This window comes from Saccopteryx bilineata, chromosome 6 (assembly GCF_036850765.1).
Source record: "Saccopteryx bilineata isolate mSacBil1 chromosome 6, mSacBil1_pri_phased_curated, whole genome shotgun sequence".
NCBI lineage: Eukaryota > Metazoa > Chordata > Mammalia > Chiroptera > Emballonuridae > Saccopteryx > Saccopteryx bilineata.
In genome coordinates this window covers 172,684,871-172,703,462 of record NC_089495.1, presented here as the reverse complement: position 1 = coordinate 172,703,462, position 18,592 = coordinate 172,684,871, and the positions used below count along the sequence as shown (strand labels likewise).

The following is an 18,592-nucleotide window of genomic DNA, read 5'->3' as shown; positions in this document are numbered from 1 at the left end:
ACATGCTGTCTCTCCCAGGCGCTCTGGGGCTGCCATCGAAGCCTGTGCTGACGCGTGCCCAGTGTGCCCTATGTGTCCATAAGTCAGCTCAGCCCCTGAGATAAACTGCAGAAACCACCACCAAGTTGCACAGGCGACAGTGTGCCACGACCCCACCCTGCTGGTCACAGAGGGCACGATGCCTTGCCAAGTGCCTTCGGGACCTCAGAAGACCATTAAGAGCATCACAAAGAAAGAAGGGAAAACAAAATTAGATTTTTTTAAAGGTGATTCAGCAAAGAGTTTTCTAAAGTATAAAGTGCAATAACATATCTGTATACATTAACAGCAGATTTTCCTTGTGAGAAGATCTGGAGCTAATACTTTTTACCTTAGCCTTCTTCCAGCCCCTGGCTCAGCAACAGAAGAACTTAGGAGCTGCCAAACTATTTCCTCATGTGACTATTTGTTCTAGAAAACATGTGCCTCTGCACGGAAGAGTCACACGATGGACGGAAATGGTTGGCATACTTAACTTTAAAGGTCCAAATGTTGAGGTGGAATAACAAAATAGAAACACACAGAATACAAACCCTCCTAAAGACACGATTGAACCCTGAAAGTCATTAAGGAGATTCCAAGGGTAAAATGTTTTTTTGTTTAATTCATTTATTTTTAACAACAAACACTCACCCAGCACTTAGGATGTGGCCGGCACTGTTCTAAGCACTTTCCGTACCTCAGCTCATGTGCTCTTCAGCCCAGCCTAGCCCAGCCAGCGGGCTTCCTTTCCACCACTGTACAAAGTAAACGCGTGACTTGTCAAGGTCACCGAGAGGAGACCGGACAGGACATCCGTGCAGCCAGCACTACGCCAACAGCTAGGCTCTTGCTGGAGCATGCCCACGTCTGTTTTTTTGTTCAGTGGGGAACAGTACCTTCATGCCATGTTGTTTCCAGCTTTGGGCCCTGACACTTGTGACTGGCAATCCCCAGAGAATGTGAGGCCCTCAGCACACCTGGGGATGCATCAGGCAGCCCTGGCCGCATGGGGGAAGCGGGAGCTCCCCCGGTAAAGGCCATTCCTGGTGCTGAGGACTGCAGCACCAAGGATAAGCTCAGACAGGACTCAGAACAATGACCTGTTCTCAGACAAGTAAGTTCGAAAAAAGCAAAACTCCACATATTTGGACTTGCTATACTTTGAAGTGGAAGCCTAAATTCTGAAAGGCCTCATATGATTTTTTTTTTTTTGTATTTGGTTTATTTAAGTTGCCTTTATAGTATCATCTTCACAATTCTGGCCAGATTTGCATATGCAGTGGACTATTATTTGCTAGCAATTTTTATTTAAGTCAACTTAGTTTTTCTTTTATTTTCTATTTTAGATGTAATTGACATACATCATTGTATTGTTTTCAGGTACACACCATAATGATTAAATATTTATATACATTGCAAAACGATGACCATAATAAGTCTGGTTAACGTCTGGCACCACACACAGTTACAAAAATTTTTACTCTCTTTAACAACTTTCAAATATGAAATACCGAACTCTTAACTATAGTCACCATGCCATGCATTACAACCCCAGGACTCACTGGGGCCTTCTGACTCCACCCATTTCTCCTGTCCCCTCCCCAACCCCTGTCCCTTCCAGTAGCCACCACACTGCTCTCTGTATCTATGAGCTTGGGCTGTGACTGTTTTTCAGATTCCACATATAAATGAGATCATACTAAATCCACACAGTTTAAAAAAATTATCTTCACTATCCCATGTCTTAAGTTTTATGCACAAAATTGATTTAAGTTATATTTTATTAACATATTGATATGTTACGATAAAATAAATCTATGCACCAATCAGTGCATGTGCTCCTGTGCTGTGAGTTCTGCTTTGGAGAATTCAAATTCTGAGCTGGTAAAAGCTGGTCTCTACTGTCTTACTTTAAATTACAGATAGAATACAAATGTACCTTAGGAAATTACTTTTATGTATGTACAGACAACATGTGTGTACAACAGGAACACTACACACACTATACACATATACACAGACATTTTCAAATGGCTGGGAAAGAACTGAGCAGCAGTGAGGCATGATGTCAGGTGCAGGGGGAAGTCCTAGGTCAGGGACAAATATGCTCTCGTTCTCCAGGAAGCCTGAAAGAACATGTGTGTCCAAAGGGAGGAGTCACCTGGAGTCCGGGGGCTGCGGAGGTGTACTGGAGCAGGAACGTGGGGAGGGCTGGCTTCAGGCTCCCCTTCCCCCTTTCCGCCTCCCCCAACAGCAGCTCCGCAAAGGGCTCAGCTAGGCAGAAATTTGGAAACCGCAGGTAACATCCAATTTCCTCCTTTACTCATGAGGAAACTGAGGCTCAGTGAGGGTGAAACACTTAGGGTCACTCAGCAAACTGCAGCAGAGTCAAAGCCTAAAGAAGTCAGCATCCGACTCCCAGTCTGGGGTGTATCTGAGCAAGGCCACGTCGAGAACACCTTCACGCAGCCGTATACTGGTGACTGGTGAATGTCATTACGTCAATACCCTCATCTATCCTTGAAAACAAAGAAGTATAATTAACCGTTAATTCTTTGAGGAGGGGATGGTGGCCAATAATACTTAATGAAATGTTATGAGTCAATAGAAATAAATTAGAAATAAGATGAAGTCATTATTTCAGAAAGTGTGATATAAGAAAGGAGGCACACCTCTTCCTGAAAAGCTGTGTAAGTTGAATAATGCCTGCGACAGATTAGGACAACTTCTTAATTAGTAATAATAGAAACAACAATTAAAACAGCATTAGTAATAATAGCAATAGCTATAACTGTTTCTATCATACCAGATATTAGCCTCAGTACTTTATATGCACTGATATCCCTATGACATAAATATTATTATTTCCATTTTTATAGATAAGAAGATTAAGCCCAGCCCATGGGTAGTGTGACCATAGTCCTGGCTTTCTTGGCACCACTGGGCTTCCCAGGGCATGGAGCTCTCCATGCTGATGCTGGAACATCCTGGGCCACCTGCGTGGTTGGTTGGTCACCTTGCCTAGGGGCTGGGGAGTGACAGCAACTTCCCTGTCTGCCTGACTTCCCAAACGCCACTAGTTTTTACGGAACAATGTCTTTCCACATGCTACACAATTAGGATGTGCACATACTGGTTTAAAGAAGGGCGTGGCCAATATCTCACAAAACAAGATAGGCACACGTAGCAGCTTCTTTCACAAAACAGACAGAGAACAGCACTGCACGGCCCCAAGCCTCCATTCCTCAAGAAGAGTGAGGAAGGGACACACTTACCTTGACCTCAAACTCAAAGTGCTCATCCTTTCCTTGGCCGCAGAGAACATAGCGTGGAATACTGATTTTGATTGGGTCCTTCAGGTCATCTGGATTTGCTCCCAAAGAACGAGAAACCATCCGCTAGCAAAGGCACATCAGATGGGAAACAAAGAGAACGGAGATCACTCAGGTGCAACACCCCACTCGCATGGGCAGGGGAAACGGGCTTCAAAAGAGCATCACACCAGCAGTTTATTTGGAAAAATGATGACTGCCTTTCAGAGAAAAATGCCAGGCCTCCTGCATAGCAAAAGACCAGTTCTTTAGATATCCTATTCCCAGAAGTTAGGGAAGAAGCACTTCAAAATGTGATCTGGCTTTGAAGTTCCTTCCAATTTACAAGAACAAGTGAAGAAAGGGACAGATTACATATCCTGACTTCAAAACAAAATCTGCCTAAACCAGATTCCTTTCTCAAAAGTCTTGATCCTGTAACTTCTTTACAGACTATCAGATTGTCATCCATAATGCTCCAAAAGCTGGAGATTTTATTCAAATTTGCTTCTTTTTTTAACTTCCAGGCTGAAGCCAGCGCAGTGTGGAAAGCTCTTTAAATCACAATGTAAACAAACCCCAAGTGTTTCCTTCAGGCTCCATGAGATTAATAATCTGCTTGGCTTGGACAAGTATTTATGGTCTGGTCAGTGGGAGCCAGAGAGGTTGAGGAAGAGGCATTACAGAAAAAATACAGCTCCAAAATGAGCTTTCTTAAGTGTGAACAGCTGGAAATCTCTGAATAATCCTTATCATTTGCACTTACCTGGAGCTTTAGAAAACATAAAAAAGTATGTTTTTTAAACAACAGCAGTAATAAAATAATTATAATCATAATTATAGTTGCATTTATTACATACTTACTATAGACCAAGAATGTAATAGTTTATATGCATTGTTGCATTTAATCCTCAAAATACCTCATGAGGGCCTGACCTGTGGTGGCGCAGTGGATAAAGTGTCGACCTGGAATGCTGAGGTCGCCGGTTCAAAACCCTGGGCTTGCCTGGTCAAGGCACATATGGGAGTTGATGCTTCCTGCTCCTCCCCCTGTTCTCTCTCTATCTCTCCCTCTCTCTCTCTCCCCTCTCTCTCTAATAAAAATGAATAAATAAAAAAAAAATCTAAAAAAGTAAATAAGTAAAAAAAAAAAAATTAAAAAAAAAATACCTCATGAGGTATTAACCTGTGTCAGCCCAACTCACCAGATGAGAGTGAGACTAGGAGTCCGGGTGGCCTGAGAGAGGTGGATGGGGTCAGCACTTGAGCTCAGGCTAACCTGGAGCTCAGCTATGTCACCACTGCGTCATACTACCATAGTGAAAACTTAAAAGTTTCCTCCATCTCAGATAAGCTGAGCACTTCAACCGGTGGAGAATTTAAGATGGAAACTCCACAATTACACAGTAGAACCCACTATGACTAAGAAGAAAATAGTGGACAGTGGGCAGCATACTCCCTTCCCCTCATTGAGAAAGGGGTCCTAGATCCTTGGATTCTCAGCCAGGTGTAACATGCAAGGTCCAACCTCACTGTGTGTGTGTGTGTGTGTGTGTGGAAGTGGGTGCTCTGATTTCTGTATGACACAGAGGCATATAATTTGTCTTAGATTACTGCCTTCATTTAGCTGACAATGTAAAGAACTTGGCATAATATGACATTATTGAAGCCTTTAGAGCATCTTAATTTTTCCCTGCATGGCTGGCCACCCAAAACAAGAAGCATTATTGCTGTCACAACCGTGCACCTATTCAGCTGTCGCTGATGACAAAAACCATAGTGGAAATTCTTAAAAAGTGAGTTTCTCATATGTGCACTGCCAAAAACCTTTCAATTCACTGATTGCACATTTCCAAATTACTTTAAGTGGAGACATTTCCTGAAAACATGAAATAGGTTTTTCTATTTAAAAATGAAAAGACAGACACATAATTTAGTGGTTTGATTTCTTTTCAAAGAACACACTTAATGTTAAGAAATGTTTCTGACCTACAAATGCCATGGTTTGCCCATGAAATTCTCGCTTGGTTGCCTAAGCTCTCAAACCTTCTAAGCCATGCTTAATAACTGCATTTTTCAAGTTAGGAACATAATCTCTTTTTGAAATCTGACACGATCACTTGGGAACTCAACTTGCTGCATGCATGTGTGTGGGGGGTTGAGGGTAGGGGATACACTGTAATTTGGAACAACTTTAGCAGAACAGAATGCTGTCGAAGGGATTTTAAGCAACTAGTACCGGATATTACTAGCTGAGAATTAAAGACCCACGTGCTCTGTCTTAGGAGGAACCTGGATCCTACCTACTGACTAGACCAAAAGGCCAGCCCTGCGGCTGACCTGGTGAGGAGCCTTCTCAGCATGGATACAGCTCCTTCCTAAAGAGGTGAAGGAAGAAGAAAGAGAGGCAATTGAATAGTTTTCCTTAAATCAACTAGGAACAGTATATAATAATGTTTTATAGGTTCTCAAAAAGGTGTGGATGACAGTATTGACAAGGGTAACCACCTGGTATTGAAACTCAACTGGTTTCTCCTTCCCTGAAGCAATCACATGCAGTGTTGACTTCAAAGACTCAGAGAGAGAAAGAGAGAGAGAGAGAGAGAGAGAGAGAGAGAGAAGACCAAGAATCAGATCCCAGCTGGAAGACTAGGTCTCTGAGTAACATTCTCACATCCCCTCTGCACCTCAGTTTCACTGTGGAAAGGGGCATATTTACCAAATCCCAACCAGACAGCAGGAACCCAACTATGAATAAGGCAGTGGCCTTCCCTGTGAAACTTCCGGCTAGCGGCAGGCTCTGGCAAGTAAACCGATCATTACAGCAGGGTTAGAAAGTTGTGATGGGGCCACTGAGTGAGAAAACCCGTTGAGTACACAGTGCTATCTAAATATCATGAATTTTACTGAGGGGAAGTGCAGCCAAAATGGCCCAGGTACACTGTTAACTACGCAATGGACACTTAATTGTGTCCCTAAATGCCTTTTTCTCATAGGCACCCCTAGGACAGACAGCCTACTTTGGTATTTTTTTATTGAGTACCAACTATGCCATGCAGAGAACCAGATATGAGGAGTACAAAGTAACTTTTACAAAGTATCTGGAATGTCTAAGACAATTAGTTTTATTCAATTATATTATGTTTTGAACAAATATCTGGTTTTTCCACTCTAGATGGAACACATTCTAATGTTAGTAAATGCTACCTTCTCTCTTTCTATAAGCCCGTTTTCGAAGTGGGATGATACCATAACTGGTGGTCTGATTACTGTATAGGCTTTTTGAGGCTAGAAAGTGCTTTGTTTCTAAAAATGTATAGGTGCAAAATCAATCTCCAATGAATAGAAAGTTGTTTGAAGGTCAGGATCATACAGCCTTTAAAGAAAAAAACAACAACAAACTTCCTACATATTTGTGGCTGAGTGGTTGAATAGACTGGAGAAAAAAATCCCTGCCTTCGATAACTGGGTGTATGAAAGTAGAGACCAGTTATCTGGGAGGAACTAGATCTTACAATATTTACGTAGTTCGCCTAAACTTAGGATGGCCCCTTACATACCAGAACTTTCACGTGTAGCTCAAGAGAGGGTTCTAGATGGGCTACAGGAAACACTGCCCCCATCAGGACCAAACTGTGAAGTGCAACAAAAATCCTTTGTTGAGAATAAGATTTCTCTTCATAATCTTGCATGTTGGAGACTAGAAATATTGTTCGACTCTTCTGCTGTCATCGGTGGCCACAATTTGCTTCCACCTAACTGATTTCAAAGTAAATTATTAAGTGTAGAGAAATGAAAAACTGCATAACTGAATAACTGAAAATAAAGCTAGAATCTGAAGGCATTAGAGCAAAAGTATAAACAGAAGAAAAATCAAATGAGTATGTGTTTACATCTAATCACTGCTGCAATGTACCTTTAGAAATGACTTGTTGAAGTTAGTTTCCTGGGAAATGTAGACGTCTCAGGATACAATGTGAATGGTTCCTGACCTTTTCCTAAACTACTTTATATTGGGCAGGAAGGGAAACTAACATAAATGTCTCCTAAATTTATTTTTTACTTGAAAGGATCTGTATCTTGAATATCTTGAGTTTTATACTAGACAAGGAAAGTGTGCTGTATCATATTTTATCCCATTATTTATGGGACTTTTAAATTTCTATGAATTTATTTATTTTGGAATCAGTCACAGTTTCTCTACATGTAGCAAAAAAGATTCGGCTGGACTTGGAAAGGAAGTTGGTGCCACTCAGCAGAAGGAGGCAAAGACACAGGAAAGGCTGCGGTGGGAAGCACGCCTCAGAGCGAGTCTGGCCAGGGAGCTCACAGCATACCTCATGGAATTTTAAGTGGAATATGCAGTGGTTCTATTTAGAAGCAAAAGGTCAAAGAAAAGTACATAATTAGTAACTTGGATTCCTCTACATTTCTATCCATGAGATATATTATCTTTTATGATACAAAGATATATTTTTCAGAAGCTTTTAATGAAACGACGTTCCGTGTGGACAAATATTCTATTATTCAGTTCTTGGAGAAACACTCCAGTTGGGTCCTCAGACAAAAGAAGCAGGCAGAACACAGGCTACATTTTAAATATTCAGATTAGAATTTTCTCTTCCTGCTCAGGCTGTCTCCTTCAAAAGGGGGAGATTAAGGAAATTAATAGGAAATGGCTTTAATATCCACTCGGATCAGTGTCGGCAGTATAGAGGGCATGGAACAGACCAGTTCTCCAGGGAGCCGTCCACATCTCTCCCTAAGCACTCTAATTATGTACCAGATGGCCGAATTCAGCTATGCTTCGACTGTGCCAAGGTCAGACCTAAGGACTACGGTCTGATATCCTAGAACCAAATATCCGAGCCTTGCTTCTAAAATACAGGCTTCTATCAGATTTAGCAAAATTATTAATTCTTTCTGTGTCCCTAGCTTAGCACATATTTCTAATCCCTCCTTTTTTCAAACACACATACCATCATGATAGTTCTAATTAGAGCTACTATAGATCAAGCACCTACTATGCCCTAGCAGTTTGAAACCGGGTCTAGGGCAGAGATGGTAAGGAAGGATCTGTCACATTCTCAAACATAAGCTATGTTTAAGAAATAGGAAATGGCCTGACCAGGCGGTGGCGCAATGGATAGAGCGTCGGACTGGGATGTGGAAGACCAAGGTTCGAGACCCTGAGGCCGCCAGCTTGAGCGAGGGCTCATCTGGTTTGAGCAAACAAAGCTCACCAGCTTGAGCCCAATGTCACTGGCTCAAGCAGGGGGTTACTCGAGGTCTGCTAAAGGCCCGTGGTCAAGGCACATTAAAAAAAAAAAAAAAAAAAAGAACGGCCCTGGCCGGTTGGCTCAGCGGTAGAGCGTCGGCCTGGCATGCAGGAGTCCCAGGTTTGATTCCCGGCCAGGGCACACAGGAGAAGCGCCCATCTGCTTCTCCACCCCTCCCCCTCTCCTTCCTCTCTGTCTCTCTCTTCCCCTCCCGCAGCCGAGGCTCCATTTGGAGCAAAGATGGCCCAGGTGCTGAGGATGGCTCTGTGGCTTCTGCCTCAGGCGCTAGAATGGCTCTGGATGCAACAGAGCAACGCCCCAGAGGGGCAGAGCATCGCCCCCTGGTGGGCATGCTGGGTGGATCCCGGTCAGGCGCATGCGGGAGTCTGTCTGACTGCCTCCCCGTTTCCAGCTTCGGAAAAATAAAAAGGAAAAAAAAAAGGAAAAAAGAAAAGAAATAGAAAATGATGGTAGCTTGTGTAAGCAGGTACAAACTATGAACATGCTCATATCTCTCTCCAGAAGAGAATGCCTGCCTATGCCTTGAAGGAGCCCTGTGCTAATACCAAGCTATTTTGAAGGCTTAGCACAAACAACTGAATTGGATTTTGCAAAGACATTTGGCCACACATGCTACAGGTACACACTGGCCATTCTGTCAAGGTGAGAACTTAGCAGCCTGGAATGAATAAATAATAACTTTATCTTATTTTAAAGTGAATTTAGAATACTCATATCAGGAAATAGAAATAAGGGTTTTTAAATAAAGACTATTTCTTTAATTCTGATATATATATATATATCTTTAAAGACAAATTACTCAAAAAATGATATACCGTGTTGTATATATTAATAGATGTTTGTGGAATATCTTATCTTAGTGGCCTTTGGGTAAATCCAAAAGGCTTGGCTAACACTTCTAATCCATAACTCGTACCAGAATAGATTATTTCATCCATATAAATCTGGGCTGATCAACATTGTTTCAGGGTTTGGAAATATTGGGTATCTGATGAATGTTTCAATATGAAACTATTAAAAATGTCATCTTTCTCTAGGTCACCAAAGACTAGTCCCTTTAACGGGCATTGCGTCCAGATAACTCATCATTAAATGGATGATATAATAGACTACATAACGGGTCTAGAATGGCTGAGAACATGGGGGAAACTGCTATGTGGCTCTCATTACCAAACACGATTGTCAACAGTTTAGAAGCCCTAGGAGGAAAATTCAAGTGTTCGCCCTTCTATTTCTACAATGTCTTACATTAACCATGTAAAGCACCACACATTTGTACTCACTGATTTTAAGGCCTAGTTTTGGTTTAAACTGTGTTGAAGTATAAGGTCTGAAAGAAATAAAAGTGGAGAGGGAGGGTTCTCTTAATCAGATTTCTGTAGAGCATACTGCTTAAACTTCTAGAAACCATTGACCCTATAAGATTATCTGTACTATATTCATACTATGACTATATCCAGACTTGTCTTTCATAGGAGTTAAAAATACAGAGAGCATGAAAAAAAGAAAAAGACAAGGTCCATACAAGGAGACAGTGGAATTGCAAAGAAACTTGGGGGGAAAAACTTCATAAAAAGAATAACCTTTAATGTCTAAAAATTCCAAGAAAAAAAAACAAGTCAGAAAAGAATCAACAACTCTTGCAAATATTTGTTCATAGTAAATCATCTTTATTTTTAAAAATCCATTAAAAAATTAATGTCAAGAAAAACCATGACTGGAAGGTGACTTTGGTATAGGGGAAAGAGTGTGTGTGTGTGTGTGTGTGTGTGTGTGTGTGTGTGTGTGTGTATATATATATGCACACACACATACATATATATATATATATATTCTGGAGTAAGATCTGGGTTTGAGTTTCATTTCTCAGTTAAGTGATCCTTTCTGAGTTAAATTCCCAAATACGACACGAAGATCAATGATAATTCCTCCATACAAAGAGGATCGCTGTGGGCTCCCAGGGAATAATAGTATATGAGAAAAAACTGTACATTGTAAACCACAATATAAAGATATAAACAGTGCTTGGGATTATTATCACTATAATCCATTCCATCTTCAGCAATAAAAGATTTTAACCAGATTTAAAAAAAAAAGGCATGAGGAATGATTTACAATGAACTTCTTTCCTTTCCGTCAACTGGATTATTCAGATCCATTCCTTATAAAGGTTTCACAAAATCACAATGGTTCATCCTTAACAAGAGATCGGACGATGGCATACAAATATCGTTGTGTAAGAAACAGCACAGGGACTGAAAGGTATTGGAGCTAAAGAAGAAAAGTCAGAGGAGGTGGGAGAGATAAGTGTCTTCTGTAATGGGTTGTGGTAGGACACAGACTGTGGAACAAACTTGTTCTGTTTTGCTACAGATGAGTGCCATGAACAGACAGACTCTGAAAGTGGAGCTCACAATAAGGAAGGTTATGGAAAGAATGGTCTAACAATGAGAGCAGTGAATAAACTGCTTCAGCAGTAGACAGTGATCATCAGTCCATCCACGGCCATGTCGACCAAAGACTACATTGGAAAGCAAGTTGAACTAGGTAATTTTAAATGTCTTATACATGTGCTCTTCCTATGACTGACTATTTCTGCTAGGGAGAAGTCCTCAGCTTTTATCTGAATTTTATCTTCAATAGCCTCAGGAACCTTGACACCCATTATAACACATCTGTGGTGGATTGAATTGTTGGTCTCAATTCTTCTCTCTCTCGTGATATTAGTATATAGCCTTGGTCGTGCCATGGCTTCTTGGTGGACGGAGTGTCCTGCCTTCTGTTTGAGTTTGGACTCAGTTGTGCGACTTGCGTTAGCCAATGTGATACTAGCAGACATGAGGCAAGGTGGCCCTTTTCCACTTCTGTCATCATCATGATGGCCACTGCCCCTGCAGCACAGACTCCAAAATGAGACACGTGGAGCAAACTAACCCTTGCTGACTGCACGTGACCTGCAACTTACAGTAGAGCTGACTCAACTTACTTATAAACCATCAGTGAAATAAAAGCTTTTTTTTTTTTTTTTTTGCATATCACTGATATATTGGGGCTATTTGTTATTTGGCAATAGCTAACTGATGTAACATTTGTTATGAATTATATTTTAGGGAACAATGAGAATTGTCCAAGATGCATACTGGAGGCTAAGTAAATTAAAATAACCTCATTAGAAACTAGTCTACCAGTGGGACTGCTTGACTATCAAAGAAGTATTAATAAAAGTGCTCCAATCTATTTATCATTCCAAACATTAAATCATCTAGGAAAGGGACTGTAAACAAAAATTATCATAATTACTACTGCTGGAAGGAATTAAGTATTCTCTCTAAAGGATACACATACATATATTTTTAAGTAATGAAAATAGGGAGACAAACTGTCTTAAAATGTTTTTCAACAAAGCCTAAATAAATTCATCCTACCCGCACAAGTCTGCAAAATAGGCAGCTGTGTGCAAAATGGACTTTAATCAAATTCCGATGAAATCACTGTTTGAAAAATATTCAGAGAGGTTTTATGTAGAATGCATTAACAAACCCCACAAGGTAAATGGTTCTGCCTACATTACAACAGTGCAAAATGCCACATGCAGGACGTATGAACCTTTCTTCCCTGATGCCAGCATTTGTGATGGCTGATATGCCGCATTAAGCTGGACGCTGGGCTCTTGTACCTGCTCCACTCCAGCAGCGCCATGGGCTCAGACGCCTGAGAGATGAGCCAGTGGAGCCTGAGGGAAGCTGCCAGGACCGAGCCACAGTGGGTAATGGCACAGACAGCACTCCCCTGGCTTCGACAGACATTACGGCAGCCTTAATGCTTACTTCATGGATAGTAAATCAGATTCTCATATCAAAAATCCTATTTGATCTCAAGGTAAAATGCATGCCTGGGTGAGAGAAGTGATGTGTAAAATTTGAATGCCAGAGGCTACTTCTTTTACGTGGTGAGTTCCAAATGTAATCCTCACTGCAGCCTACTGGGGTCCTAAGGAGGCTGAGAAGTTATATACGATGAATATCTGATTTTTGTGCAATGCTTACATCTGCTGTATACTCCATATAGGAGCAATATTAGAAACCATAATTCATCACGCAACAGAATTATGCTTTTAAACCTCTGAGGACAAGCAAGTCTATTTAAGATCTAACATTCTTTGTTAAAATTTGTACATGAATAGTATCATTACCTTTCCAACCATAGCACCCTCCCTGTCCTGGCAATTAATTCACTGTCTCAGCTCTTCGTGACTTTGAAGAGAAAATCCACAATGGAACAAAAAAAAAAAAAAAAAGAAAAGAAAAAGGGTAGCACAAAATATATTAGTTGAAAAACAGTGAAAAATATGAAAATAAATTAGGAGGGATATTATTTTTTTATTTTTTTTTATTTTTTGTATTTTTCTGAAGCTGGAAACAGGGAGAGACAGCCAGACAGACTCCAGCATGCGCCCGACCGGGATCCACCTGGCACGCCCACCAGGGGCGACGCTCTGCCCACCAGGGGGCAATGCTCTGCCCCTCCAGGGCGTCGCTCTGCTGCGACCAGAGCCACTCCAGCGCCTGGGGCAGAGGTCAAGGAGCCATCCCCAGCGCCCGGGCCATCTTTGCTCCAATGGAGCCTTGGCTGCGGGAGGGGAAGAGAGAGACAGAGAGGAAGGAGGGGGAGGGTGGAGAAGCAAATGGGTGCTTCTCCTATGTGCCCTGGCTGGGAATCGAACCCAGGTCCCCCGCACGCCAGGCCGACGCTCTACCGCTGAGCCAACCGGCCAGGGCCTGTTGTCAGTTCTGATGGGGAAGAGAGGGAAGAACTGCATTTCTTGGCCAAAGGGAGATGGTAAGTTCCGGATGGGTGCAGCTTTGATACTGTCCTTATCGTCAATTAGGAACAGGAAGGAAGAGGGGCAGGTTACAACATTTATACTGCCCGTTATCCAAAGATTCAGCCAGAACAGAAAACGCCCTCTCCATCCAGGGTCAAAGGAATGGCTTACGGAACAGCTGACTTGCTCAACTACACATGTCACTGGATGAGTAGCCCCTGTCAGCTCGGCGGGACCCCAGCTGGAAGGGGAAGCAGAGTGGATGGCGCAAGGAAGACGTCACCTCCTCCCTTCTAAAACTTGGGAATTGAGTGGAACACACACATCCAAGAAAGGGAGCATGCTGGCAGAGCAACCCAGGGTCACTCGACATAAAAACAGACATAAGGCCCTGGCCGGTTGGCTCAGTGGTAAAGCGTCGGCCTGGCGTGCGGGGGACCCGGATTCGATTCCCAGCCAGGGCACATGGGAGAAGCTCCCATTTGCTTCTCCACCCCCCCCCTCCTTCCTCTCTGTCTCTCTCTTCCCCTCCCGCAGCCAAGGCTCCATTGGAGCAAAGATGGCCTGGGCGCTGGGGATGGCTCCTTGGCCTCTGCCTCAGGCGCTAGAGTGGCTCTGGTCGCGGCAGAGCGATGCCCCGGAGGGGCAGAGCATCGCCCCCTGGTGGGCAGAGCGTCGCCCCCTGGTGGGCAGAGCGTTGCCCCTGGTGGGCGTGCCGGGTGGATCCTGGTCGGGCGCATGCGGGAGTCTGTCTGACTGTCTCTCCAAGTTTCCAGCTTAAAAAAAAAAAAAACAGACATAAAACATGTAACCTGATTCTTCAGTGAAATACTGAACAGAGACGGATCCCAAGGGTCCAGGAGAGAAGAGGGAAAGTGGAAGTGGCTAGTTTTGAGCCTCTAACAGAGCAGGAGGGCCACTGATGACTAGATGGCTCCTTGTGTGGAGAGAAGACCTGCCTGGGGCCGACAGGGGCATGACGTGGTCTCAGAAGGGAGGCCAGCACAGCACTGGGCAAGAGGTGATCGGTGAGGGGGGAGGTGACAAACAGGAGGGAAGACAGCCAGCCAGGAAAAGTGCTGAATGCCTGCTGAGGTGGCCCTTGTATCTGCTAAGACAGCGTAAAGAAGCTGTTAGAAAAAGACAGGAAGAGGCAGAGCCTTTCTAGGACAGAGATACAAGAGCTCAGAAAAAGAACTGCTGGGCGGGGGCACGGTGCAGAGGGGGCAGGCAGGCAAAGACAAATCGACAGGAGAGAAACTGACATCACAAAGGCTGGAAAGGAAGAGTCATGAAGTCTGAAGGAGAAAGGAGAAGGCATTTGACTGGGAAGAAGACCCCACAGGGCACGGACGTCTCTGTTCCATCTACCTATTATTTATAGGGAGGGGAGAGCATCTGAAATCCCTGGTCTTCGGGAAGCCTGATGTATCACTAATGTGCTCTGCAACAGAGCTGTCCTAATCACAGCTAAAACACAGGGTGTCAATGAAGGTCACTGCCAGACTGGGCACTTCTTCAAGCAGCACAGATTAGTCTGCCAGAATCCAGCAGGCAAAGACAGACTCCAAGCCACCATCCTATAAGTCAACATGAAGCCAAAGACGATCCAAACCGCTTTAATCACCTCACAAATAATGGGGCGGACCCAAATGTGCAAGGCTGAGGCTCAAGAAATGAAGCAAGGTGGTCAAAAGGATATTTCATCAGTTCTCTGCTATGACTTATTTTTATTTTATTGTAGATATTTGATATATTTGCATCTTTCATTTTAAAGGTCTCCATTTTTCCAGTTTCAAATCAATGAGCTCCACTGAGATCATCATAGTCCTTGACTGCTTTTATAATGTTCATTTCCTTATAGATCTCAAAAAATATGCAGAGTGTTTTCACAAGTCTCCTCCCTAGAGCCTCGTCAGGTATGAGATTAGCCACAGAGCTTCATCCTGACAGTTCAGGGTCAGCTTCCAGACCTCACGGGCCACATCCCGACTGTCCCAAAGACACAGCTGGGCGTTCTGCGCTTCTTGAGGATGCTCAGGCAGGCTACTTCCTGAAGCTGATGGAAGTTTCAGGTTTTGAAAGAAGACAAGGTGGACTGTTGGTAACGTTCTTTTCTCCGGGACAACAATGCATCTAAATTCAGTTAAAGCACGGAATTTGATGATATCAAATTGTGTTCGTGGAGGAGGAGTGTTTAGAGACTGAATGTGTGGATAGAAAACTCGGTCTTCCCTCACCAGGGCGATGTGGGAGTTCAGAAGGACCAGCGACAGGCAGGGGTCTGGGCCAGAGTCATCGTCCACCCTCACCGTCGTGTACAGCAATAACTGGACCTGCACCAGAGAGGGGATGTTGACTTCCATATTTCCATGGAGAAAGTAAATCATGTCGACCATGGTATTCTGGAATCGGGATGATAACCGAACTCCATTTGTCAAAACTAACTCCGGGATTTCTGCTTTCCAATCAAGAGAAAGCTGAACCAAGTCTTCCTGGAGCAAAGGGTGACTAGTGCGGGTGGCGGCCTCAGACTCGGGCAGCAGGACACACAGGAGGTCACGGCATATTTGCTGACAGAGGTTTTTGTTGTAAGTAAACACAGTGATCAGGGAACTCTCTGCAGAGCCTAGGAGTTGAACGCTCTGCCCTCCAAAGCCGATTTTAATCTCCCGGAGTTCAGAGAGAGGTAGAGCATGAAAAATGGCCATGGAGCCCAGGTGGTCACTGGACAGACCCAAGGCACATAAAGCTGAAGGAAGCAGGAGCAGACACACTGGCTGGGGGTCTGGTTCTGCGCAGTTAGCAGCAGCAAGCCAGTAAACACCTCTGACTTCATGCACGTCACCTAGAAGTTCTGGTAAAGAACAAGCCATGTGCCCAAGAAAGTCCTTTAAAGGGCACTCCTGAAGTTTCAGCATTTGATCTGGGAATCTCACGAGGGTCTGCTTAAATGCGGAAAGCCTTCCGGCATCTTCACAATCCAGGCAGAGAACTGAGCTCGGGGAGGAGCCTGGTGTCTCTGCGGCGGGAAGGCCAGGGGCTGGGTAAGGCACCATGCTCTCTGCTGGCACCACGGCCACTGTGTCCTCACCGCCGCTGCAGCCAGCCCGCACCTCTGCAGGGAAAAAATGCCTTTCTGACGACCCCCAGGGTGACTTCAAGGGCATGTTGAGGGGGAAGTGCTCCACAAACGGCAGTCTTCTGATGAACGTTGTTACTTGGGAGGTGAGCCCACTGCGCTCCCACAGGCTCTCCACGTGCCTGGCTTGGCTGAGCACCTCTGTGCCAGCCCGCAGCAGGTGCCTTCTAGTATCTTTATAAAGGTTTGAGAGGCTGTGGTAAAAATGCCCCAATGCACCGTTTCCTTCTGTGCAGATATTCACCAGTGACTCTGGAGAGCTCCCTTTTCCCGAAGGTATCTTTCTCTCAGTGTGCTGCTCACTACACAACTTCGAGGTTAGTGAACTCTGAAAAACGCTGGCAGGTGCACTGTCTTCAGGAGAAACGCTGTCCGAGAAAACACAAAGTAACTTGCTTTGCCTGGTCTGTCTGTGTCCACTGTTCACAGACACTTCTTGGCACATATGCTGCAGCAACGTCCAGCTGCACTCGATTCCCAGGCCGTGTTCATCGTTGTGAGTCATCAGCTCACTGAAATTTTCTGACTTAGCCTGAAAATGTTCTGCACTGCTGGTGCTGCTTTCATGAAGAGAGACTTTGGACAGATGGAAAAATGCCGACTGATCACCACCTGTGCGTGCAGGACGACTACATCTGTGATCACTGTTCTGCCGCCCCTCGGGTGCTGAGGGCTGATCCCCCCGCGGGTAGGTCCTCTCTTCCGATGCTGGAGAGAACACGGAAGGGCCGGAGCTGCTCCAAGTCCTGGCATCACTCTGGTGGCTGTCCTGATCCATCTCCCTCCTCTCCTCTCTGCTGGACGTGTCAGTGACATCTCTGGGCAGCAGTGGAGCCTGACATCCCTTCTGTTCAAGATGTCAAAAACAGCTGAAATGGGGCTGTGGTAGCAGCTTTCGCGATTCTGTTGCACACGACGATTCCTGCAGCCATTGGTTTCATTGTGTGGACTGAATCAGAGGCTCAATTAAGAGCCTAAGCCATTTCCATTGATTTGTACATGATTTTAAAATACAGGATTGAATTTACACATAGAACATCGATTTCCGTATTATAAATCTTAGAAATTGCTAAGTATTTTTATAGAAATGCTTTGTATGGAATTGATTCACAGTATCCATTTCTTGGTCTAATATAATATTTCACTCACTCTAAAATAAATCTTAAGAACTTCGGGTCAGTTTTCAAAAGGTCAAATTTAGTTGTAGGCCCTGGTCGGTTAGCTCAGGCAGTTAGATCAGCCTACCAATACACCAAGGTTGAGGGTTCGATCCCTGGTCAGGCCACATATGGGAAGTGACCAATGGATGCACAACTAAGTGGAACAACAAATGAATGCCTCTCTCTTTCTATCTCTATCTCTCCCTTCCTGTCAGTCTCAAAAAAGCAATAAAAAAAAATTAACTGTAAAAATGAGTTCATGATTATATATCCAAAATGAAAAAGTAATGCATCACTATGGATTATTTAATCAAAATCAGAAGGAAGGCCAAACAAAACTAACAAGTATTCCAAACTAAAAGTCATATTTCTCTCGCCTCTTGGTTCATTTTATGAGATTCTTTAATTTTATCTGGCCTGGTTAGATTGTTATTATCAAATCTATAAACCAACGCTATGAAAGACCAGGCACTATGGACACAAAGAAATGAAAGGCACCATCCTGTTCTTCACCAGGTTATCAGCTGAAGAGACAGATGTGCAGAGGAAGGTACTGTCATTACTGGATGACAGGAAGGAGGACACGGCGTGGCCAAAGTCAGGTAAATTTTGTGGAGCACCCCTTTCACCTCGCACTCTCTGCTCAGTGATTTAGGAACACTGTCTGTAAGATTTATATCACCTAGTAGATTGTTTTAAATTTAGGAGTATATGAAAAGGACAAGAGCCTCAGTAGAATAAAGTATGAGTAACCCTTTATAAATCGTATCCAAATAAACCCCGGCTTGACAATCCAACGGGGAAACAAGTAATCAACCGAGAGTCATTCCCTT

The 18,592-nt window shown here is 43.7% G+C and overlaps 1 protein-coding gene across 4 annotated transcripts in view; it reads right to left on the bottom strand.

Moving 5' to 3' along the window:
* The window catches only part of KIF16B (kinesin family member 16B), a 366,353-nt gene that overhangs the window by 97,357 nt on the left and 250,404 nt on the right, over positions 1 to 18,592 (bottom strand). For 2 of the 4 annotated variants that reach the window (XM_066234515.1, XM_066234517.1), the window contains one exon: positions 3,297 to 3,419. In XM_066234515.1, the coding sequence (XP_066090612.1) occupies positions 3,297 to 3,419 (123 nt within the window). Of the gene's footprint in view, positions 1 to 3,296; positions 3,420 to 14,244; positions 17,447 to 18,592 lie in introns of those variants that run through there. The other 2 variants (XM_066234513.1, XM_066234514.1) reach the window with 1 other exon arrangement.